General features: G+C 48.3%; 1 protein-coding gene across 1 annotated transcript in view; it reads left to right on the top strand.

Moving 5' to 3' along the window:
* Positions 1-26,636, top strand: part of LOC119394522 (tight junction protein ZO-1) — a 521,713-nt gene that overhangs the window by 38,153 nt on the left and 456,924 nt on the right. The window contains exon 4 of the mRNA XM_049416099.1: positions 10,423-10,525. Coding sequence (XP_049272056.1) covers positions 10,423-10,525 — 103 coding nt within the window. The remainder of the gene's footprint in view (positions 1-10,422; positions 10,526-26,636) is intronic.

Here is a 26,636-nt window from a genome sequence, read left to right as displayed (position 1 = left end):
CTTTCCTGGCGGCGTGTGCGGTAGCAGTGCTTTTTCGGGTCCGGGACTGCGCAGTTGTGGCTTAAAAAGTACATACCAAGAATGGCATCCCTTGAGGAGGGGTGTAGGATTACGAAGGATGCAGCATAAATTCGGTTATTAACCGGGACTCTCACTGTGCAAATTCCAGCCGGCATTAATAGATGACCTGCAGGTGCCTGGGTCTTGGGGCCCTTTCAGGTAGTCTTAGCCTTCAAATTCATGGTGAATGGCAACATGCTGTGTTGGGCTAGTTGGTGCATAGCTAGACTGGCACAGCGTTCTTCCTAAAAGATGTGGCGCAACGTTATGAACGAACATTACGAACATTATGTTACAACGTTATGAACGTTTCTTTTTTCTGCTCGTTCGTAACGTTGCGCCACGTATTTTAGGTAGTGGTGAATGGCCCACTGAAAAAAGAGTCATCTGCTTCGGTATTAACCATAGTGATGACACTGTGGCTGTCGATAAGCATGTTAATGTAAGTTGTTCGTCGTCTCGTGCTTCAGTTAGGCCGCAGCGTCAGATCACAGCTGCGTCAGCTTGTTTTGCTGCTGCTAAGTGGCATCATCAAGTCTTCTAGTCACTAAGTTTGGTTTTCAGGGCTCCGTTTGGCTCTGGCAGCTTTTTCTTAGAAATTCGTCGCAGCGGCGGCGGCAGAGGATCTTTGGTATTGCGATCAACAGCAGCCGCACCTCCATCGATATCTGCTTGTTAGTTTCCTGGATACATGCTCACGGATTGGCCCCGAGTAGAGCCGGTGTACTGCCGACATTGTTGTGAGGTGTAGTGGCCTGACGACAGAGAATGGGAAGGTTGTCAGGTTGCCCACTCCACTCCTGCGAGGTAGTCTGCGATGTTGTGCGGTCGTTCACCTCGCTGTGGACGTGGCACGTTAACAGTAAAGGCATGCAATCTCATCTCACGGTACTGGCAGGGCTGTAGGTGTGGCTTCACCTCAGTGGTAGCAAAGCGGCTGGCGGTCAGCAGTGTGCCAAACATCGGTCTTCCTCAAAGCTTATTATCGCTGGCCGATTGGGAAACGGTATGGCATCGATAGTGGCAGCGGTGTATGGTGACATAACTGCGGTGGTGTGGCATCTTGACATGGCTGTGGATGGGGAGTGTTATGGCATACTGCAGCGGTGTAGGACATGGCTTCCGGCTGGTGATGTGGTGGTTTAGCAATGCACTGTTGGCTGAATTTCTTGATGAACAGTGTCAGCAATTGACTGTACCGGAGGCTGCGATTCAGGTATCAGCTTACAAAGCTCTTGCACGACCGCTATGGTGGTCTCGTGCAGGTCGCCACTGCTAAGGGCTTCGGTGTAGCTCCTTGTGGGTGAGGGATGGTTGTGCTATCTTGTCCGCATCTAATAATAATAATAATAGTAATAGCAATAGGTCCTTTCTTTTTCATCAATAAGATTAGGGAGCCAGGGAGGAAAAGCTGAGAACTAGCTTTTCAGCTCATTTTTTTTAGAATGAATACTTACCAACTAGCTCAGCTCTCTGTTATTCTGAGAAGCAGCTTGATTAGCTCGGGCCCCCCCCAAAAGCACACTTTGGCGCGCTTACAGCAAACTGTGTTGCTCAAAATAAAGTTCAAAAAGAGAATTTACATCAATGGGACAACAGCCTTATCAATAGGTTAAATAAACAGCAAGAAAATAAAAGGATGGAGAAACAGGATTATCAGCAACAATACAACACATTTTCAGTAGAAATATAAATTAATAAGAACACATTGCAACAGCTTACATTACAAAGAAAAAAAGAAAAAAATGAACACTTGTAACTGCAGAATCCAGTGTTGAAGTTCCACAGGTAGAAACAAGGTAACATGCATTAGGTTTATGATGAAATGATGCAGTTATGCTTAAAGGGCATCACACATTGTATCAAAACAATATTAATGAAAACTAACAGACAATAATGCCAAGTAAAGTATAGGGGATGTTATTGGTAGTAATTATGACATAAATGTGAAGAAAGTAAAGTGGACGAAAAATTAACTTGCCGCCGGCAGGGACCGAACCTGCGACCTTTGAATAACGCGTCCGATGCTCTACCACTGAGCTACGGCGACGGTCATCGTCTCGTCCACTTTATGGGGTATACATGTGCATTTAAACCTAGGAGTGTTAGTCAGCGCTGATCGCAGCCATGGCGGCAAGTGTGGAGCACTCTTTTTTTCCCTTTTGGCGTCATGTAGCACGTGATCTTTTTACGAGCTGGCAGCTGACCAATAAGGCATCAAGTCTGCCAGAACGAGACCCTCACTATAGAGATCATGCTATGATACCTTGCATCAAAACAGGTATCATAGTTACGGGTGAAAAACAGCGCTAAAAAGACGGGACAAGAAGCGCTGTTTTTCACCCGTAATCATGAACCAACCAGCCCAAATGCGTACCCTTCTAAATGTATCATAGCATGATCTCTAGTGCCTTTTCAGTCGTCGCGACCTCCGAAAGAAATTTGTTGATCGTCTTCGGTGGGTTACATAGAAGGCCGGCGAGCAGTTCTTGCTTCACTCCCTGCATTAAGAAGCAATTTTTCTTCCCTTCAGTCTTAGCAGGGTTGTCATGGCTGCTCCAACAAGTCATCTCCTCAGTGTACGCACTGATGTTTTTCTTTGGAAGCTGAATGTAGTTTTGAAGGAAAGCTTCAGCCCTCTCTTTATGGACGACACTTGTGGAAGTATCCAGGAATGCTGTGCAAAAGAGGTCCCAAGTTGTTAGCGTGGACTTTGATTTCTGCACCAAGTCCTGGTGCTATCTTCGATGGAAACATACATGTGGAGCCTTTTCTCGTTGCAGTCCCAGTTGTTAAAAGCAGCGACCCAGTTGTATATTTCCAGCCAGCTTTCTGGATCTTTGCACAATGGTGCGTGTATAGTTGGTGGCTCTCTAGGTTGTTGAAGCATGATCGGCTGTCAATGTAGCTAATGTGGTAGTGATGGCCAAGATCTTTTTTGTCATTTCCCGAAGAAGCCCATATTCTGATGGTAGTCCTTGCTGCCTGAGGCTAGTGCAGTGATTCGCGATGACTTTCGTTTCGTCTTTACGGCTCGGGCTTGGTTCACGGCTTTTCTTGGTCATCCGGAACATGAATTTACCGGCACCTCCACCATACGTCTCATGGTTGTGACGGCGAAGGACCCGAAACTCAACCCAGTAAAGATGAAACCTTTTTATTGGTGAACTTGTGCCTGGGGAAAGAAAGTCTCGATGTACAAGCAACACTCAATGGCGAGTACGGACGTCAGTCGTCGATAATTTGTTGGTCGTTGGCACACATTGTCTTTTATACTTGAGTGGTTGAAAATTCCAGCAGTATTGCTGGTATTGCGTTAGCTCTGGAATAAACTCGAGTGCTCACATTGTGCACGCAGCCATCAGAATAGTCTGAAACTATCGTGAAGTTTCCCCAAACATTATGACGCGGCCTGCGCCGAGCGGTGGTAACAGTTTTTGTGGGTGTAGCCCGATCAGATAAAAATGAAGAAATACGCAATCTGTGGCAGCATATATATGGGACACAGACAAAGAGGAGCCCTGACGACACGAGCGCTCACGTCGTGTGGTCTCCTCTTTGTCTGTGCACTTTTGCGCTGTTAACCACACACTGCCCCTCCTGGACAGCTCCCCATTTCTTTTCATATCTTCTGGGAAAACTCCCAACTCAGGTGTCATGTTAAAAATGCCACATGTGCTGGAGTGGTAAATTAGAATACATATTTTATTGGTTTCATTTGAATGCTGTCAATCTCCAGTGTCTTAGGGTTCATGAGCGATGACCTGTTGGTGTTAGGCTAATGATAGCCAAAGCCCTTGAGAGTCTCAACAATTATGGGCCTGCGTTTGAAGTTGGGAAAATCTGAGGGAGGATAGTGTGATTTCAATGATAAGTTTAAGGGCATATTGTAGGTTACATCACTCACAAAAACTATTTTTTTATTTCATTACTCGAAGATAATACACACAGTGACGACGAAAACCATGTAGTGGTGAGCATGCATGTGTGCTCGAAGTCATTTCGAAATAGTGCCGTAAACCGTGCCTCCTGACGGATGAATTATTATGAAAACTTTAACTGCGCTTAGGATGAGACACCAGAGTAGAAGCAGACAGGACGAACGCAGTCACGTAAACAAACCCTGACGGATGGGAGGGTTTGTTTACGTGTTGTTTTTAGTCATCGTTTATATGTGTATGTATCTTTTTTTATATTAAATATGGCTAGATAAGTTCAATATATTCAATTTCTGCCATTTTTATTAATGTTGATAGCAAATTTTCTCACCAGGAATGCTTTTGTAGTGCAGTCATTAGTTTCTATATTGAGCGCTTTCCGTGCGTATTCTTAAAATGAACCCCTTTTGGTCCATTGTGAAGCCCCTTCCGACAACGCAGCACGGCTACACCGGTCGCTTGTCGGCCACTGCCAGACAAGTATTTTTTGTTGTTAATTCAGGCATGTGTTTTCTGACTGCATTATGCATTATCTCTAAAGGAGTAAGTAAACTTCTTTTATTTGACCTTTGCTTTTTTTTAGCTGCGGGCCAGAACAGATGGAAGGTGGATGAAGGTTTTGGAGCACAAAGGGTTAAAATTGCATTTTTCTCAAGATCACAAGTGTTGAAGATTGGACGAGTTGGTTCGTCGTACTTGAACTGGTATAGCGCATTACGGGGAAAGAAGAAACGGCCAAGCACACCGACACAAGAGGACAGAGCGCTCTGTCCTCTTGCATCGGTCTGCTCGGCCGCTTCTTTCCCCGTAATGCGCTGTACCAGTTCAAGTTTCTCAAGATCACTATAGGTATTGAAGATTTTCAAACTTTGATGTAACTTTTCTAGAAAACTATCTAACTATTTATGCTGAAATTTTCTCAGATTATACTGAAATCCATTCCAAATTGTCTGAACTTAAAACTTAGAAAAACTGTTTCAGTTATTATTCAGAAAAAAAACAGATTAACAGATTAACCTATTTTGATTTGTGTTGTTTTGAACTGAGCAATTTCTTTTCTTTGACGTGTATGTACTTTTGATTTGTAAGCCCCCCTACAACAATGCCCCTAGAGGGCGCTGTAGGTACATGTATAAATAAAATAAATAAATAAATAAACGGGAAAGTCTCTCTTAGTGTACCTGACGAGTGAGGTCATCATTTTTTTTTCAGAAATATAGGTACCCATTCTTTTAGCTAGGGATTAAATCTACTATTATGTGAAATTAGTGTGCAAAATGTGGCATTCATACTGTTTGTTTCTGAGTAAAGGTACCATTAACTTTGCATGCAGCCTAAAATTTGTTTCCCAAATACAGGTACTAATATAAGAAAAGCTGGAGGGAAGAAATTGTGCTAATTGAAGACCAAAAGCATTATTATTTAGCACGCAAAACCTCACAATAAAATACAGGCCAGTTGTTTAAAAATATCAAGCTTGAAACCAAGATGACCCATTTACCCTAACATAGCCCTCCCCTCCTCCCCCCTTATCATGGGAGACGACCGCGTCTCTGTAGTCCGAGCCTGCAGTCTCAGTCTTCAGTTCCGCCAAGGCAGCCATGCCTGCGACGCCCGGGAGCGCCTGGCAACGACACACCGCCACCAGCACAAACATCTCATGCCACACACGCACTTCAGCATCTTCTATCTCTCTGTGGCGTCCCTGTTGTGGCCATCCCCATACTTCCCCTCTCTCTATGCATATTCGATGGCGCTAACCCACAGCAGCCTGCTGCAACAATGCTTCCACCGGTGGTGAAACATGGAGAGCTGGTGCACCGAGCAAGGATGCGAAGAAGTGCAGCAGGCTAGGTAGTGCAGCTCTGGGATCGAGGTTTTCCATCTGCAGGTTGCAAACCTTTCGAGGTGTTTTAAGATACCTGCAGGTCCTAAACCATACCCGGGCTGAGACGCCCACCTGCTCCCCTGTGACCTCGCTTGGTAAAATGCAAGTAGCAGGTCGTCGTTGGTGAGGTGCAGCCACCAAGTCACAGGATTCCACTGCAGGAAGGCTGGCTAGCCACTTCAAATGGGCAGTGTATGGGAGGGTGCAGCAGGCTCCAGACGCCTGACGCTCCTTGCTCTTCTTGCTAATCAATGTCTTTCTTCTAGAGAGGCTCACAGTTGAATAAAGCATTCTTCGTTCTGCCCCACCTGCTGTTTTTGTCTTCCTCGAAGTCGTCCCCTTCCTCTCCATCGAGAATGGCATCGTCGTCATCACCCTTGCCGTTGTCAACAGTGCCTTCCTCGTACTTTTCATCAGATTACCTGTTCTTCTTGTCATTGAGGTCCATCTTTTGGACTTTTTTCACGCCATTGACTTCGGAAACCTTGGACAAAGCCCGCTCCTGCAAACAATTCTCAATCCTGGCATTGCGGGCATCCTTCTCTCTGGCTGACATGACTCCGGCCTGCTGCTACGTCGTGACGTTGGCTTGCTAGTTGGTAGAACTCCTGGCTTTTCTGTGTGAGCTGTGGCAGAGGCGACGCAGCCACTCACCTTCGTTTGTCTGTCTCTGGCATCACTTACCAGGTCTCATGGCCGCCGAAGTTCGTGTAGCCCGGGCGGTGGTCATTCATGAGAAGTGGAACAGCTGATGCGATGTGGCCTCCCCTCAATGTGGCTGGAACCCCACATTGCAGGCGCCAGTGTGGGAGACAACGGCATCCCTGTAGTCCCAGCCTGTAGTCTCAGTCTTCAGTTGCTCCAAGACAGCCGTGCCTGCCACACCAAGAAGCACCCAGCAACAACGCACAGGCCACCAGCACGAGCGCTTTGCACCACACACGCACTTCAGCATCTTCTATCTCAACAGAACTGCTAATTGGGCTAGTTGGTGAGGATTCATTGGCACACCTTATTCCCATTTGGTTTAGAACAACAGAGAGCTGAGCTAGTTGGTAAGTATTCATTCTAAAAAGACAGGGCATGCAAACACGGACACAAGAAAGAAGTCAGGACACCACAAACGCCGACTAACAACTGAAGAGACGCACAACGGCTGAAAAGAAAGAAGGCATGAAAACTTATCTGCGCATGCCCATGCAACTGGCGAACCTGTCAATCCGGCACGCGTGGCGGTCTATGTGGAAGATAACTGTTAAGGCATTTGATTTTTGGTAATGCACTGCAGGAGTTGCAGCTGCGCACTGGTCTTTGGTGAAACTTCAGTGATCATCATAAAAACCAGAGGGCATGTGAGGTTGTGGAAGCATATCAGATCAAGAAACATGGAAATTCTTGTATGAGCCAGTCTTCTGTGGCGCTATTAGAAAATGAAATAGAGTTGTTGGAAAAGCAGTAAGCATGTGCGGGGTGCGTCATGAGTGATCGCAAAAGGACACATCACCCTGTTAGTGCCTGTTTTTCTCCTCTAATTAGTTAGTAGAATGTGTTGTAGTTTCCTGTGTTATCAGGCTGGGTGATTGTCGTGGTTGCTTTATATGTTAGTTTTCATGCATGTCACTTCTGTGAATAAAGAAACCAGTTGAAGTTTAGCGCCTGTCTCGTGTGGTTCTCTTCTCTTCTGTCTACATTTATTGCGCTACGACCACAATGAATCTTCTAACTCTCCACGGCATCCCTCTTGCCGCCGTCCCCATATTGCTCAATTCACTAAGCCAGCCAATACAGTCGAACACGGATATATCACACTCAAAGGGGATCGCGAATTAGTTCGATATATGAAACATTCGATATAAAAAAAATACAGGCCCCGAGACCTTACCAGTGGCAGACGATCACCTACAATCGTCGCGTTCAAGAGTGACAACTAATTCCATACACACGATGCAACAGAATGTTTTATTTGCGCGAAAAAAAATCGCTTATCTTGGCCTGCTTCTTCGTCTTCGAAATGAAGTTGAAGACACTGGCCTCGATCTTATCGAGGCTGTCCAGGTGCGACAGCCCGGTTCACTCCATGTCGCCGCAAAAACGGCAAATCGAGCCAAACGCTGCCGCCACTTAAGCGGCGGAGTACGCGCGTGTAGCCGCCGCCTCGTCCGGACAACTTCATCGCCACTTGAGCTGTCGGCTTGGGCATCCTGGGTCCCTGCGACCGCAGCTACAATGTCCTTGTCAGCGAGGCTCGCAACAGCCTGAACATTGCAGTCCGCTTCCTCAAAATTGTCCGCAGACACTTCGGGTGGAATGGCAGCCGGGAAGAGGGACGACAACTCGTGAAATGCGTCGTCTATGCACTTGTTGTCGCCGTCTTCACTGGTTTCCGCAAGTTCCGCCGTCACGAAGCCTGTCTTCCGGAAGCAGTTGGCCACTGTGTTTGTCTTCACGTCTCGCCAGATGCCCGTCACCATTTGAATGGCACCAAGCAGGCCAACCTTCAGCCCACCTTGAGGAACTTGATGATGCCCTGGTCGAGCAGTTGCAGCTTCGCTGTCGTGTTGGTGAGCAGAAACTTCAGCTCGATGTTTTTGAGCTCGCAGGGGAGCATGCACGCAAAAGAGGAATGCGGTGGTATGCGACAACTCACGGAAGTGAACTCCGCCAACAAAGCGCTCGCGATGAGTCGCGATGGCGGCGATAGCTACCCGGGCGCCCGGGCGAGGGCAGCAACGATGTACGAAAGGCGCGAGCTGTGGTTGGCTGGGCAAATACGAAAGGGGTGGGCTGTGGTTGGCTGATCAAAACTCACAAAACAGCAACAAAAAAAAAGAAAGAAAAGGCGAAAAGAGGAGGCCGCTGGCTCCTTCGTTCCTGCTCTCCGAGCTGACGGTAATGCGGAGAGCGTAAGAGAAAGAGAGAGAGAAAAAAAAAAGCCGTTCCACAAGTTGGAGAACGCGCCCAGCAGGAGTACAGTCCGAGCCCTCTCGCCCTCACGTTTTTCGAGCGTTTCGGGTGTGGGCTGAGGCGCGGTGCTGCGAAGGTCGCGGGGCTCAGCTAGTGCCGAAGCGCGCCTTCCAGCTCGCGCGGCGTTCGATATATCCGATGGCGGGTAAAAATGCCGTTCGATATAGACGTGCGAATTTCTATACTTTTACAAAGGATTGTCAAGGGGATAATTTCCAAGTTCGATATAGCCGAAAATCCGATATATGTGGGTTCGATATATCTGTGTTCGACTGTATTCAAAGTATACAGATCATGCGTGCAGCTCAGTGGCCCTTGGTTCCAGTGGCCCTTGGGGCCCTTGGTTCCTGGTCCGCTCATCTCCTTTCTTTGCTGGATCTCTCTGCCCCCCACACAGCTCCGGTGGCTGCTTATAATCCTTGGTCACTATTGGTCCCCAAAGGTTAAAACAGGGGAACGTAGACCGGACGCAAGGGTTAGCTGTAAGCCGATTGGTTCTCATGATGGCCACATGCCACTCCAACTCGTGGCAGGGCAATCACTAGAATGCAGTGCACTTATCTGTGGGCAGTGGATGGGTCATCCGGATATGTGGCCTGAAGAACTTGTCCACTGGCCCCCAAGGGCTCGCTGTTTGGTTGTTGACCCTTTTTATAAAAATGTTATCCGGTGGTGAGGAACTTTCCTCAATGACACAAGAACAAGGAAGCATCTTTTGCCAAATTGCCCAGTAATTTCCTTTGTGCAGTTGTAATAGGCTGTGGGCACAATGGTGGTGCTCATGGACCCACAGCTTTGAACTTTGAGTTCAACTGTCGCTTGCTAGTAGGTTGATGACATGGCACTTTTGCTGTTCAGCTTGTAACAGTGAAAAGCACTAGCATCCCCTGGAATGCGGCCACAGGAATGTCATTCCAAGCATTTCGCAATAAGCCTTCTTCCATGTGCGCCCAATGTGTCTGGCATTGCCTCTCCTCAGGGATGTCATTTTGCTGTGTTCTGCAATGGGCCTTGCCTGCAGGTTGGACACCAGCTGTGTCTTCTCGCTGCACTTAGACCTGAAGTGTTGCCTCATTGGGTTTCCCAATGGAATTCTCGGAAGGCGCTGCCGGTGGGTCACAAAGGCTCACGCAGGCCGCCATATATATGTTCCGCAGGCTTAGAAAAATGTGTACGTTGAAAAATAAAATGTCCTAGCACAGCAGGACTGTTTGCATGCAATGGCATCATTTGCATGTGCCAGTGCCCCCACAGTGAAGAAGTGAACTTGCATCAGTGTGGGCAATAAACGAGCTAACATCAAGCTGTTTACCCCTTAAGAAGTTGTGATTTTGTACCTTTCTATGTTCATAGTCCTGAGAGGTACGGATAGGACGAAAGTAGTCATTGACCTTGGTTGTTAGCAATGCCGGCTATTAGCCAAGCTTTAGTTTGAGCTTGTTGGTTAGACATACTGGTATAGACTACGACTGTCAAGCTCTGCAGTGATTCTCCTAGATGTTGTTAGTTGGTCATTCGTTTTTGCACCATCCTGAACCGAAAGCTCATTCGAGTGGTTTGTCATCTTTTCAGGATCAATGATCGGGTGGTCAGTGCCAATGGGCTGTCACTGGAGAATGTGGACTATGCGACTGCTGTGCAAGTGCTGCGGGAGTGTGGCCGCACAGTGAATCTGGTGAGCTGCTACAATTGCACTACTCAAACCTCGATATAACGAACGCGGATATAACGAATTATCGGTTATAACGAACTAAATGAAGAATAGTCTTGTCATAGCTACAGCGTTACAAATAAATGTTTATAACGAAATTTTGGATATAACAAAGTTATTTTCGTGGCAGATGTGACTGTTATAATGAGCTTTGAGTGTATAGGAAAGGCCAACTGTGTCTTGACCTCTCACGCCCACATAGCTTGGTTGTTAGATTGATGTGTGCCTTTTATTCCTGTGGAATAGGGGCATTTCCTTTTTTCTTTGTTGTTGGCGTGCATGTTGTTATGTCTTCACTGACTAAAGCTTTTCCTTGAAGTGAAATTTCCTTGAAAACATTTTAATGGAGCTGAACTTGGGTCACTTCACTTCTGAAATTAGCCTTTGCTGGATCATTTGAAGTTTACCTCGAGCAATCCCGGTGGTGACTCTAGGGGTTGTTCCAAATTTCAGTAACAGCAAAAGGGCACGTCGGCTCAGCCTTCTAGGAGACACGGAACAGGTAATAGCAGACGAATAGCCTGGTCTGGGTGAAGTGCTTTTTGCAGTTTCTCACAAAATATATCTGCTAGAAATCCATGTCACCTCTTTTGGCGACCATGCATTTCCGTCGGCATTGCGTAAAGAGGCAGAATATATCATCATATAGCAGGTAGCGCAAAAAATAAGTAGACAAGCCAGGAACGTAAAAACGAGACATCTCATGTTTATGTTCCTGGCTTGTGTCTATGCATTTTTTGCGCTACATGCTCTATGATGCATTCTTACAAAGTCGCCCAGATTTCCATTCTCGTAAGAATATATCACCGCACAACACAAACATGACGTATTGTACACGCCTTTCGCTAGTACGTCACCTACGATATAAAATAGTGGCAGAAGCGAAAAATGCAGGGTGGCACAGAGTCAGCTGACATTTTTCAGCTCGTCATATATTATATATGGAAGCAGAGAAAAAAAATAGGTGTCTACAAATAGGACCAAGTATGTGACTTATTTACTATTAATTACGAGGTCATTTCTTGAAAATTACAACTGGCGGATGGCTTCCTTTTACATCAATGCATTTTTGCGAACGTTTCTTGAAGTCGCTCATGCGCCTCCATAGGTCCTCATCAATGGCTTCGTCATCAGTTTGAAACATCTAAGTTGGCTTCGCACCACACTGTGTATATCTTCGTAAACTTTTAAAGGAGCACTGACACAAAATTTCGAAGGCGAGATAATGAGTGAAATATATGTATGTGGAGCCATGCACAACGTCTACGAAATATCAAAGGCCAATATAGCCTAGAACATATTTAAAATCAACTTTAAAGTGCATGCCGCGCGACTGAGCGAGATGCGAGCACCTGGCGACGCCGACATCAACGCGGCGGGTATGTAAACAAACCTACGTCACGAGTTTGTGTTGGCTGGTTGCTGGTTGTACCCTTGCGCTTGTGCTACCTGCCATTTCTTCCTCCGTGCCTGCGGCTTTGTGTGTGCTAGTTGTGCTCCCTTCCGCTGTTCGCTCGTCGTGCCATTTGGCAGATGTTATGGCCCGCTCACGCTAGCGGCAAGCCTGCCGCAACGGCGTGGTGCCGCAGAACATCGGCCGTTGCCGCACACGCGAGAGCTGTCCAACGTGCATGGCCAGCTTCCCCGGCGAGGCATTCGCGCCTCCGAAAAACATGGCCGCACTGCCAAAAGCGTTGTCGTCCACTTCGAATCTATCAAGTGGCCGCCGTGCGCTCTGTAGCGTGTAAGCTCCGAACTGATGCTTCCATTTGCTTTAGATTCATGTCCTTAAGCTTCGACAGCAATGTATTCGTCCTGATTCGGCGCCGTTTTTGAGAGCCATAGTCAAATAATCGATGCTGTAGGGTTAACGAGTCGAAATGGGCGCTTCCGAATGCTCGGAGGACATAGATTACGCTTTTGTTAGTTGTTTCTAATCCTCCATAGCTGGCGCCACTTGACCTAGTGCCACCTTGGGGACATTTTATTTGGTTTTACACGACGCCTTTTTTAATGCCGGACAGACTAAAACGCTCTATTGACTGCTCGAACCATGCCTGGCAACGACACGGACGACGGCCGCGCTTCTAGCGCGAAAAACGCGGATCAAAAAGCAAGCAGCTCGAAGCGTCCCGCGTCAGACGAACTTGCGTAGCAGACGAACCGTAAGTGCGGCGCCCGCCGCACCCACTCTCGCGCGTCGCCTACGTCACAATTTTGCGTGGTCACATGACCAGCTGTGTCTACCCGTCCTCCGGAAGTAGTGCTGCCTAGCTCGGTGGTGCTCTTTGAAACCGAAACTGCGACTGGGTGCTCTAAAAACGTCTCTAAATAAATAACCGTCGCGCACTCGCGCAAACGAGGTTTGCAGCCGTGATAAGTGGATCATAAGCTATCTATTGCAACAGAAAAAACAAGGTGCAAAATTTTTGTGTCAGTGCTCCTTTAATACTGGTGAAAAAACGGAAGTTGAATGCACTTTAGTAAGTTCTGCTGCAGTGCCAGCGCAACCAAGATGCGGACATGTATCAGTGGATTTGTGAAGCAGGAATGAAGTCGAGTTGTGTTCAATGCTCTGTGCAGATATTCATTTTCTCTGCACGTGTGAACTGCGTCAAGCACTGCTAGTGCATGCAGCAAAATTTGTTTACCTTCTTCAGCACACTACAGTAAGCCATGCCTGTTTGCCTTTTTGGTGCCAGCTATTTGGGAATCAGTAAAATTTTATAGGTGGAATCAACCCCTTTGTGTTTACAGTGCTGTTATGGCAGTTAACAATACAACAATAATCACCAGTCTTCAGCAGATGTGGCATCGCTAACGAGAGATGTTTCACGTGCATGCGCTCATCCGGTGTGTTCCTTCGCTTGTGCTTTGTGTCCTTTTGTGCTGTTTTACCCATTTGCAAATATGTTTCACATGCAGCGTGAGCTCCTCAAGCTTGGCCTTGAGGGGAGCTTCAGTCAGGGGTGTGACAGCTGCGCATATTGTGCATTTTTGATACGATTCTGTTTTCCTGCGCCAGGTTACGCCAAAAGCATAAAAATTGCAAAAATTGCACCGAACTGCTTTAAAACAGCCTCGAAAGCAGGGCTTTTGATGCGCAGGTCAACTTCAATGGAAAAAAAATGCAGAGTTGACAACATAATTTTCGAAGGAGCGCCAGGATATACCAAGAAAAAAAGACATTCGCAGTACACATAGACGCGCCTGAGCGTGTTTCTTCTATGCACCTGTCTAATGAAGGCTCCCGTGGTGCCGCCATAATCTCCTCTGGCTGTTGTAAATATGCATGACCCCCCTCTTAAAATGTGCTGCCGTGCCCCGAGCTCGCTGCTTTTACTCACTAGGCTGTGTGGTCTGGTGTTACTGTCGCTTAGCGAAAACTATCGAGTGGCATGCATAGCAGGGTTGACTCTCGGGTTCTTTGTTGTTGCAGTTTTCGTATCGACGCTGCTGTGTGTGGTCACACCTATGCGGACGTTTCCCATATGAGTGTTCATACCGTTACGCCCCATACCGTGCAAGGGTGAGGAGAGTACCTTGTTGCATCAACGCAGCAACTAGGTTCGTGCATGCGATGCGTCTCCGTGATGCTCTAGCGGTTTTGCACAAGAAGGTGGCAGCGGACTGATGCGAAGTGCATTTGTGTCGTCCCCTAATAAAGGCATGCAGTACACTTACAACGGCGCTACACTTGCAGTACTGTATGCATGCGTTTAACGAGATAGTCAGTGCGGCGATGTTTCTTGGCACCCGCGCCGCACTCTTGAAGGTGGTCCTGCACGAGATGGTAGCGAACGGCGGTGCAGTGTGCTTTTGTTGTCGTCTGTTAAAAGCGTGCAGAACACTTGACGCTATGCCAACGGCGCGGCCGAGCAGATAGCTAAAGGCACTTATTGTGATGGTCTCCCGAAAAAGAGTAACACTGACCTGCAGGAAGCTCTGGGGAAACTTGAAACGCTAAATAAGCAGACCTACAACAAGTCAAAGCAGTAATCTGCTAAATCATATCACTGATCTCAACAATGGCCTATTGGTATGTAACTACAATTCTTGTGCAATCACAATTTTTTTTTAACACTGTTTTATGCCGGGGTCCACCAAGTACATCCGTTATTGATATGACGTTGATAAAATAGACGCCAACGGGTGAGAAAGAAAAAAAAAAACCAAGAAAAAGGTCCGCCGCTGTGAATCGAACCGACGATGTTGCGGCCGTGACGGTAAGTGCCTGATGCTCAAACGACTAAGCTACCTTGGCAGAAGCTAGACACTTCACGAACGCGCCTTATACCTTTCACACATTCTCTCTCGCATGGTGCTCTCTGTTGGTAGTGTAGGTAGGCGGAGCGGCGCCGCCGTCTGTAAGGGGTGAAAAAAAGTAATGTGTCACGATCGACACTTACTAGCTAACCAGCGCTTACTCCGAGATTGCGCGCGATATCGGAGGTCATGGTTAAAGCATCTCGATACCAGTGAGCGACACTGGCCGCGCTGGCATCCCCGAGGCAACCTAGACGCAGTTACATTCTTTGCCTTTCGCTTTGTGTTAGCGTGCGCCGCCTCATTGGAGTAGTGCAGCTTCCACATGCACCACCCCGACTACTTGCTCCGCCTCGATTACTTCAATTGCGGAGGCACCGTCTAACAAAACTGCTGCAATACGTGTTGCAGAAAGGACACGATTTCGACGGCTGAATGTCATGCCTTGGTGGAGCGAGACAGAGGCCAGCGGGACGCACGCGTTTGCGGCTCAAGCTACAAACCTCTGCCTCCCATGTTGCTGAAGCGCTGTGTGGTAGTGTATGCATGAGCACAGGCGTCGGTTACCCATTACTAGAAAGCGCACGCCATGCCGTTTCTCTCCTTAATTGACGATGTTTTGAAGAAGTGCATATCAGGTACCAATGTTGATTATGAGCTTGTTGATATCATCCTTACGCGAGATTCACGATTCGCTGTGGCCAAATATATGTTAACAACTTCAGCTACCAAAACGGTTTAATCATGATCATGAGCATTAGTCTTCAAGTAGAAAACAGCGCTACGAGACGGGACAAAGAAAGGGCACAAACACGGCACTGACTATCAACCAAATGTGCTTTATTCCACCAGTTCGCATATTTATACTCCACCATGACTAAAGAAAGCATAACAAAAAAGCAGAAAAAGCCCGGTCAGCCTGCGCAAAGACGAAGAAATCCTTAACTCGACAGAAACGCTGACCGGGCTTTTTCTGCTTTTTTGTTATGCTTTCTTTAGTCATGGTGGAGTATAAACATGCGGACTGGTGGAATAAAGCACATTTGGTTGATAGTCAGCGCCGTGTTTGTGCCCTTTCTTTGTCCCGTCTCGTAGCGCTGTTTTCTACTTGAAGTCATGCACCAACCAGCCCAAATTCGTACCCTACTGCAGAGCATTAGTCGTCGCGATGGAGACATGCCACTAAGCTTCAACATGGGTGCATCCACGTCAAACGGTGCCATTGGCCTCGGGGCCCACCACTGGAGACGCCGGCGCCACTGTCGGTGTGACGTGCTTGGCAGGATCACGTGGTCTCAGCGGCCGCGTCGGCTGCCTGTGGAGCGCTGCCGCGTGCTTTGAGAACGAGTTTCAAGTACCACATGCGCTGCGGTCTCTTCAAATACGAAAGTTTTCTCGCATTTTCTGCTCAATTGAAACCATTGTAATAGAGTGGCTGCCTCCGAAGGCGACGAACATGGAGCTCTACCGCTCGGTGCCGCAGTGCCCGGCTTACGCAATGGAGCCCAGTGTCAGCCGTCAGCCTGCACTGATAACAGCGGGACAAGAAACTGCGTGAAGCATGGGTTGTAAAGCTAGGGACAGGCAAGTAGCCATCGGCTACGAGTCTTGTGTGCAACAAGCACTTCCGCGACGAAGACTTTTGTAGCAGACAGCTCGCACTAAGACGATGGCTCACGGGCGCTTACCGCCGGCAAATGATACTTATCTGCCACAGGATGGAAAAGGCGCTACCTTTTACCACGTGCGATACCATCTCGGAACCCTCCCATGCGACCTCTTGATCGTCGGCCCCGTGCTCAGCGTCCACAAAATCGGCTGCAGATGCGCAAGTCATTGTTTAGATACTTTGAATTAAAAAGCATAGCTGATCCCTCCATCATAGGAATCGGTATAACACGAAAGTGAAACGTGTATTCACAGAAATAGTGATTATTGTGTAGTGATATATGAGAGCTTGTACAATGTATATTCGTGTTGGGCAGCTACGGCACCGTTTGACGTGGATGCACCTATGTTGACGGCATGTCTCTATCGCGACGACTAACGCCCATGATCATGATTAAACCGTTGTGCTAGCTGACATTGTGAACATATATTTGGACACAGCGAATCATGAATCCCGCCTAAGGATGATATCAACAAGCACATAATCAACACTGGTACCCGGTATGCACTTCTTCAAAGCTTCGTCAATTAAGGAGAGAAACGACACAGTGTGCGCTTTCTAGCAATGGGTGACCGACGCCTGCGCTCATCAGCACACACTGCGCTTCAGCAACACGGGAGGTAGAGTTCGTAACCTGTCTCGCAGGCGCTGGTCTCGCTCCACCAAGGCACGACATTCGCCCGTCGAAATCGCGTCCTTTCTGCAATGCGTATTGCAGCAGTTTTGTTAGTTGGTGCTCTCGCAATCGAAGCAGTCGGTGGCGGAGAAATCCCGTTGGTGCATGTGGAAGCTGCACTACTACGATGAGCCGACGCACGCTAACACGAAGCGAAAGGCAAAGAACGTAACGACGTAGCTGCGTCAAGGGTGCCTCGGCGACGCCAGCGCGGCCAGTGTACCTCGCTGGTATCGAGACGCTTTAACCATGAGCTCCGATATCGCGCGCAATCTCGGAGTAAGCGCTAGTAAGTGTCGATCGTGAAGCATTACTTCTCTTCACCTCTCACAGACGGCGGCACCGCCCCGCCCTGCCTACCTACACCGCCAACAGTGACCACCGTGTGAAAGAGAGAATGTGCGAAAGATATAAGGCGCGTTCGCGCAGTGTCCCGCATCTGCCAAGTTAGCTTACTTGGTAGGACGTCGGGCGCTTGCCGTCGCGGCCGCAAGGTCGTGGGTTCGATTCCCAGTGGGGATCTTTTTCTTGGGTTTTTTTCTTTCTCATCCGCTGGCGTTCACTTTATCAACGTCATATCCGTGACGGATGTACTTGGTGGACCCCGGCATAAAATACTTTCGTGTTAAAAAACCCACAGGGTCTCTTATGCATTCGTCAAAGATGACTAGAAGGTGAAAGCCATCTTATTCTTGTCAGTCGATGTATTGATTCTCCCGCGCCCCCCTCCAGAAGCGTTCTGCACCTAACGCAGTTTTGCACGGCCTCCGTGACTGCATTGCATTGCCTCCGTGATCGGTCACGGAGGCAATGCAAAGCGACCATGACGTGTGAATATGTCATGTGACGTCACATTATGTGACGTCATAATGACGCTACATGTTTTAGTGACCTGTGATGTCATTATGACGTCATATGGTCACGCGATCACGTGACAATTATTTTTTGCATCACTCGTGTTGACGCCGCCGATGCGGGACGCCGATGGGCAATCTTTCCGTTTGATGAGGCATCTAGGGCTTTCACCTTCATAAGCTACACGACGTTTTGCATTGCCTCCGCAATCGGCGGCAATGCAAAGGGACCATGTCGTGTGAATACGTCATCATGTGACATCACGTTATGTCACGTCATGGTGATGTCACATGATATTACATGTTACAATGAAGTTACAAATTTAGGAGATCTGTGATATCTTATGGTGACGTCATCACGTGACGATTGTTTTTTGCGTCACTCGTCTTGACGCCGCCGACGGTCAATCTTCTCGTTTGAAGAGGCATCTAAGGCTTTTGCCTTCATAAGCTACACGACGTTTGCTGGTGGATGTACATAGCGAGAGAGTCAAATGCTGCGGCTGTGTGCTGCATTTATGTTGGCAATAACATTTTTTCAGTCAAGCTTGCGTTCCCCTGGTGCAAACACTATGTGCTAAAAAGCCCAAATTTATTTGTGCCACTCTCAAACCCACGTTGGGCCTCTCCAACCTCATGTATTTTCTTGGAGCCTCATTTATTTTCGTGGGAAAGATATGCCACCCTGTTGGTGTTAGACACGGCACTGCTGCCAAAATTGCTGGGGTACTTGCCAAATAATTATTATCCTGTTTTGCAGCTGCTGGTTGCTGCAATAACTTCTATTTTATTCACCGCTATTTCAAGCTCGTGTGGGTCCTAGTTCACAGCCGAAGTTTGCAGAACAAGTCCGGTGAACGTTACTGTATTTTCTTTCTTTTCCTTGGCGTTGCATGCTACAATACATGCTCGGTCTCGTAGACTGCTTCTCCTTCCACCAGCAATCTCGAAGTGGTGAAGCTTTGGTCTATGAATATGTTGATGACAGAGAGCGGCAAGTTCACTGGAATGCAAAGGAAACGATAATTAAGGAGCATTAAAAAAGGAGTCGCATTTGCTCACGTTTTGTGTAAGCACGAAACGAAACGAATGCACTGAATAATGAAACAGAAGCAGCGGCATTTGCCCGCTGAGAAGATCGATCAATACGCAGTGCGAGACAACTTGTCATATGACATTGAAATGCACATGAGTTTGGACCGAAAAAAAAACACTGAATCGTTGGGACGGCACATCACAAAGTTGCCATGCGCACCGACGCCGTAGTTGTAACAAAATTGTTTTTGAACTGCTCTGATAGCGTCCGTGCAACAGTAGTTGTTTGTGTACTCACAAATTCTCATATTTTACGGCGCAGTGTTCACAGCGCGGTGCCAAAACGCGCTCGTAGCAAAAGCGAAACCATCAGTATGAACATACATGCAGACGCTCATACATGCAGAGGCACTGTCACGTATCTCGGGAGCGCTTGCAACGCGGAGTGGAGTTGGGAGAGAGAGAGATAAGAGAGACTCGGGAGACACCGTGGTGGCACTGCAAACAAAACTTTATCGCACACACCACGGCAAACCAAAATACTCACACGCACTCAAAATTTACAATAAGAATCAACAAGTGCAAACATGCTGAGTTAGTGCGCAATCACTAACGCTACAAAACATTTGAGCTATGTCTAGGCCCTCTCTACTCGAGCGCCTGGCCACTATGGCCTCTCAGTTAGTCGCGCTACACATGGAACGTTCTTACTCCGTTCGTGGAGTCCGCTGAGTCAATCCAGTTCCAAAGTCGACGCCCAGTCTCGTCATCGCAGCTCCTGCCGTAGTCTCAGGGCCGCCGTCGTTGATCAGACGCCTCACTGATCATCCTCCTTGCCGATGCCTCGTTCTCCGTCGGGTCCACCGGTCTCTCCCTGTTAGGCCTAACTGCCGGCCTCTCCTCAGTGCCACGGGCTCTAACTGTCAACGTGGCTCTCCGGTGATTGTCGGTGGGTCGTCGTCGTCGTCTTGCCGAGCTGTGGTAGTGCCGCAGGTGCCACGAGAACTGCGTGATGAGGCTGCCACAAGCCCGGGAAGCCTCGCTCGGTAGACACCGAGGTCGACGGCCACCCTCCTGGGGCATGCACAACGCTGCCTCCAGAACTCAGCCCTGCTGTTCCCGTCGCGGACGCGACGCTGGCCTGCATCACCTTGCTCCTCGACGACCCCACCGAACAATGCCTAACTCTTCTTCTGTGGTCTCTCACCTCAGCTCGGGTCGCGTGGCACGCGCCTTTCTCCGGCCAATGGCTTGCGTCGACGTGGCGGGGGTGCACACCATCGGATACTTTTCCATTCCCCGCACACCATCGACGCCTTGCGCTGTCCGGCGCGCGCCCCGTGCCCCTTTACTCATGACAGGCACCGTCGGTCGTCGCGAACCCGTCCGATCGCTGGCTTGAGGCTTCTTTCTGTTATGCTTCGTTTGGTTATACAGGCAGTCTACTCTAACGAAATATTTCACATAGTTTGCACTCAGCGAGGGGCTACCTTTCACGCAAGACGCCGGTTCAGGGGTCTCCAACGCAGTGACTGCGGGAAGCGGGTGCTCGGTTTTCTGCTAAGAGACAGTGACTGTAGACTATCTTGTGCTTTCAGTTCATCGAAAATGATTACTTTGACAGTAAAGAGCACAGTTCCTTTCGAAAGTACTTACACAAATGCCCTGGAGGGCTTCCACGAGGTGTTTTTGTAAAGCGCCGACAGCAAAACCTATGGGGAATGCGCCGGTGGTATCCTACCTAGCACGCAATCGAGGTGCATCCGATAGAGGGCGACTCCGTAACTCCTCACCGCCAATAGCTGCCAAACATGAATAGACATTCATGTTTGGCAGCTCTCATATATCACTACACAATAAGCACTACTTCTGTGAAGACACGTTTCACTTTCGTCTTATACTGATTCCTATGACGGAGGGATCAGCCATGTTCTTTATCTTTTACGGGTATGATGGTTTTTAGTTTTTTTTTTTCAAATGTGTGAGGTGAACCTAGTTTTCAGAACCTTTTTTTCAATTATTTCGTATGCTTTTTAAACGGGCTAGATAGGTCGCGTGGTATGTATAAAGTTAGTGTAATTCATACCTGGCGATAATCCGTTAAAAAATCTTCCTCCAAAGGCTGTTTCAGTGTGATGTGTATTCTAAGCCAATTAAAATATGTACTTGTGCCTCCAAGTTGCTACAAATTTGTTTTTCAAGCTCCTAGGACGGCATATTAAATGCTGCTAAATGCTCGAAATCAAGGTTCTTCTGCTCCAAAATCGAAATTTTGCTGCTCCAAAAGCTGCTCCCAATTCAGTTTTAGCCATCTCACCCCTGCATGCTGACCTTGTCACTAATGCTTCACCGCAATGCACATCTTGTATGTTGAGTTAAAGTCGGCACAGGACATTATTTAATGAGAAGAGCTTCATTAATAACTGCTCTCTGAGTGTTGGTCTTATCTCCTTGTTGATACAGTAGAAACTCGTTGATACGTTCCCGCTTAGCACGATTTCCTGGCTCCTACGCTCGCAAAAACAAAAGCTAACCCAATAGAGCTATTGTCACGTATCTCGGGAGCGCTTGCAATGCGGAGTGGAGTTGGGAGAGAGAGAGAAGAGAGACTCGGGATACACCGTGGTGGCACTGCAAACAAATCTTTATCTCACACACCACGGCAAACAACGTTAACACACTCTCAAAATTTACAACAAAAATCAACAAGTGTGGAAATCCTGAGTTAGTGCGCAATCACTAACATTACAAAACCTTCGGCCTATGTCTCTCTCCTCTCAACTTGAGAGTCTGGCCACTATGGCCTCTCAGTCAGTCGCACTACTAATGGAACATTCTTACGGATCATGGTGTCCGATGACTCGATCCAGTTCCAAAGTCGACGCGCTGTCCCATCGTCGAAGCTCCTGTCGACGTCTCATGGCCGTCGTCGGTGATCAGGCGCCTCGCGGATCATCTTCGTTGCCGACGCCTCGTTCTCTGTCGAGAACACCGGTCCCTCCCAGCTAGGCCTAACTGTCGGCCCCTCCTCGGTGCCACAAGGTCCAACTACCGACGTGGCTTCCTTGCAACGCGGAGTGGGGTTGGGAGAGATAGGGAGTCGGGAGACCGTGGTGTCACAGCAAACCCACTTTATGTCACACACCACGGCAAACCAACATAAACACGCACTCAAAATTTACAATAAAAAGTAACAAGTGCAAACATGCTAAGTTAGTGCGCACTCACTAACTACAAGGCATTCGAGCTATATCTAGCTCCTCTCAACTCGAACGTCTGGCCACTGTGGCCTCTCAGTCAGTTGCGCGACCAAGGGAATGTTCTTACGGATCGTGGTGTCCGATGACTCGATCCAGTGCCCAAATTGACGCGCTGTCCCGTCGTCGAAACTCTTGTCGACGTCTCATAGTCCTCGTTGTCAATCAGACGCCTCGCTGATCGTCTTCCTCGCCGATGCTTTTTTCCTCTCGGAGAACATCGGTGTTTTCCGGTTAGGCCTAACCCTTGGCCTACCCTCAGTGCCACTGGCTCGAACTGTCGACACGGCTCTCCGGTGATTGTTGGTGGGTTGCCACCTTCTTGTCGAGCTGGGGTAGTGCCGCAGGATCCTCGAGAACTGCTGCGATGAGGCTGCCGCAAGTCCGGGAAGCCTCGCTCGGTAGACACCAAGGTCGACGGCCACCTCCCGAACCTCTCGCACCGCTGCCTCCAGAACTGGGCCCTGCTGTTCCCGTCGCGGACGCGACGCTGGCTTGCACCACCTTCCTCTTGGCCAACTCCACCGAACAATGCCTGCTTGTTCCTCTGGGGTTCCGCACGTCAGTTCGGGTCGCGTGGCACGTGCCTTTCTCCGGCCAATGGCTCGCGTCGACGTGGCGAGGGTGCACACCATTGAGTGCTTTTCCATTCCCCGCACACCATCGACGCATAGTGCTGTCCGGCATGTGTCCCGTGCCCCTTTACTCATGACACACCTTTTAAGAGTTTTTTCGTAAAAAACTGCTTTTGTCCTCCTCTTCAGGGTTGCGGCCCTCTACCCTTCTGTTGTTGTCTGGTAACTTATGACTTCTACCCTCTTGTCTTGTGTTCACACTTACTTTCACTGTACACTGGTCATCACCATGCACTTTCGCGAACATGTCATCAAACACTGCACTCGACCGTTCACAATATTCACAAGTTCATCGTTCGTAACACTCTAGACCACAGTTTCTACACTCGCCGAGCTAGCTACGCGGAGTACACAGCACTCACTCATCAAAAATCGGCATAATACACTGTCATTCGAGCTCTACTCAGATAAAGTTATCCATTAATATCCTCAATGTCCTTTCCACTGCAGAGAATCTATTTTCCACAAGAGCAGTCACCAATTCACTCCACCGAGCTTAATCCTGTGTTTCTTCACATTGCGCATCTTCTTCAATTTTTTCCTTCTCCTATTGGTAACACAATGTCTCGAACGCTCACTACCGCTGACACTTCTGTTTCTATTCACCCGACGCCTCTTTGAACCACCTTTCCCAGGCTGCGTCCTACTTCTATATCTGGCACTGGTTACATGCACCACTCTCTCTGCATCCAAATAATCAAAACCCACTTTACGCGTTTTCACAATGCTCTTTCTTTTTCGTCTCCCGCGTCTACTGTTCACAGCTTGGGGAACTCTTCTTGCGTTCTGAAAATTGCCACCCCTTCTCACTACCCTTGGAGCTGTCTGCGTCCCTTTCACTCTTACGCGTTTACCACCCTGCATATGAGACACTCCGCTCATCCCACTCCTCTCTGGTGTTTTGTCTCGTGATTGCGACACACTTTTACTTTGAATATGCATGCTCATCAACGAAGAGCTATACTCAGCTTCCCTGCTGTCTGGAGGCGTCGCGTTATGCACCTCCGTGCCCTCTTCAACACCAATGGCATGCAATTCGCTACCTGTTGCTTTACTATCCCTATATGCAACATCTGAGCTCTTTATCTTCTGTTCATTCCTTAAAATACTGATCTGCTTTGCACAACTAGCAAGCTCACTGCCCCTTTCCTCAGTGGAGACAGAAATCTCAAAATCAGGCACACTGACTTCTCCCATTGAAACCTCTATCGGCCTTCTCTCATCCTGTCCAATGCACCCTTTGGCTTTGGCTTCTGCCAATCGCAGTTTGAACTCGAGTTCTTGTTTTTCTCGAGCATATGCTTCTAACGCTATCACGCGTTCTCCCTCGAATTCTTGTCGACGGCGTTCTCTCTCTTCTTTATTAAACTGTAGCCCTTGCTCGTTATTCAGCTTTTTCTCCCGAATGACTTAATATTAGAGCTGTGCGAATAGCAAAATTTTGGGTGCGAAGTGAATTCGAATAATAAAGATTGAGTGCGAATCGAATCGAATAATTTCGAATAATTTTCGAATATTTCTCAATCATTTTTCGAATAATTCGAAGTGAAATTACAGAAAAAGTTGCAGAGAATCCCTAAGTATGTTCTTGTGAGATAGCAACATGAAAGTGTTTCTTTTCGCTAGATTGATGAAGCGCTGGTGGGGTCATATTTCATAGTTGTCTTTCTTATCAAGAATGAGGCAATGTAGAGGCCGAATTGTATTTATGTACATCATTTGGTGCAACCAAAGTGTTACCGACAACACTTTACACGTGATAGGCAGAGATGCCATTTCCTCAGCCTCTCCTCCTCTTTCAACTTCTGTGGAAGCCAAACTGATGTGGCAGACAAGGGTGTGCTCCCTTAAAGTCCGGAGTTCCAAATCTGCCTTGTAGACGTCGATATATAAGAACATCTGAAATTTTGGATGCTAAAAAGCTTCGGCGTCCAATTTTTCGGACTTCCTGCCCAAATTTCAGGTCCAAAACAGCATTAATTGAGCCCCCAACTCTGCCACATCTTTCATCTCCATATTGGAACCAGCGTTTTCTTGAGTTAATACATTTGCGACCGTAGCGGAGCTTGAAAGGCAGCTTTGCCGCAATGCGGGGGTGTGATGAGGTGAAGCATGTTAAAATCTAGGGACCACTTCCAACCGGACTTTGCCTCTTGGCTAAATTCGACCGTAACGGAGCTTGAAAGGCAGCTTTGCCGCAATACGAGAGTGTAATGAGGTGAAGCATATTGAAAATCTGAAGGGGTCACTTTCAACTGGACGTTGACTGCATTTGTCTTAGGGAAGTTCGAATAGTTCGAATAGTAAAATTTCAGTGCGAATCGAATCGAATAGCAAACATTATTAGAGAAATATTCGAAATTTCGAATATTCGCACACCCCTACTTAATATCTTCTAATCCATCCTTGCAACCCCCGACGATACGTGACTGGGCCCAACGCTGGAAAAATCCTGGCAGGCTTGTCACTTATTATGTCACGTATCTCAGGAGCGCTTGCAATGCGGAGTGGAGTTGGGAGAGAGAGAGAAGAGAGACTCGGGAGACACCGTGGTGGCACTTCAAACAAAACTTTATCTCACACCACGGCAAACAATGTTAACACACTCTCAAAATTTACAACAAAAATCAACAAGTGTGGAAATCCTGAGTTAGTGCGCAATCACTAACATTACAAAACCTTTGGGCTATGTCTGTCTCCTCTCAACTCGAGAGTCTGGCCACTATGGCCTCTCAGTCAGTCGCGCTACTAATGGAACATTCTTACGGATCATGGTGTCCGATGACTCGATCCAGTTCCAATGTCGACGCGCTGTCCCATCGTCGAAGCTCCTGTCAACGTCTCAGGGCTGTCGTCGGTGATCAGGCGCCTCGCTGATCATCTTCGTTGCCGACACCTCGTTCTCTGTCGAGAACACCAGTCCCTCCCAGCTAGGCCTAACTGTCGGCCTCTCCTCGGTGCCAAGGGGTCCAACTACTGACGTGGCTCTGTGATTGTAGGTGGGTTGCCATTTCGTCGAGCTGGGGTAGTGCCGTAGGTGCCACGAGAACTGCGTGATGAGGCTGCCGCAAGCCCGGGACGCCTCGCTCGGTAGACACCAAGGGCGACGGCCACCCTCCCGGGACATACGCAACGCTGCCTCCAGAACTCAGCCCTGCTGTTCCCGTCGCAGATGCGATGCTGGCTTGCACCACCTTCCTCTTGGCCAACTCCACCGAACAATGACTCTCTCTTCCTCTGGGGTTCCGCACCTCAGTTCGGGTCGCGTGGCACGAGCCTTTCCCCGGCCAATGGCGTGCGTGGACGTGGCGGGGGTGCACACCATCGCGTACTTTTCCGTTCCCCGCACACCATCGACGCATTCCGCCGTCCGGCACGCGCCCCGTGCCCCTTTACTCATGACAGCTATGTGTAATACGTTCCGGTTAATACGTTCCCGGAAAATACGATTATTCAGCAACAATGTTCAGCACTGCGCGAAACTGCGGTCGTATGGTACGTTCCGCAGCCAGAAACTCGCATTCAGGTCTGCAAAAAGGGCCCTCTCGTGTAGTTGTGAAGCGCTAAGTGGTAGACTACCACGGCGCGGCGACGGCGGCTTCTCTGCAGTGCCTAATTTTCTCCCTTCGCACATTCCCTGCTTTGCTCAATTGTCCCCTCCGCATCTTCTCCGAATTACTTGA

Source organism: Rhipicephalus sanguineus, chromosome 5, assembly GCF_013339695.2.
Source record: "Rhipicephalus sanguineus isolate Rsan-2018 chromosome 5, BIME_Rsan_1.4, whole genome shotgun sequence".
Classification (NCBI taxonomy): Eukaryota; Metazoa; Arthropoda; class Arachnida; order Ixodida; family Ixodidae; genus Rhipicephalus; species Rhipicephalus sanguineus.
Note: the sequence above shows the minus strand (reverse complement) of the source record. Positions and strands in the feature narration are given on the sequence as shown.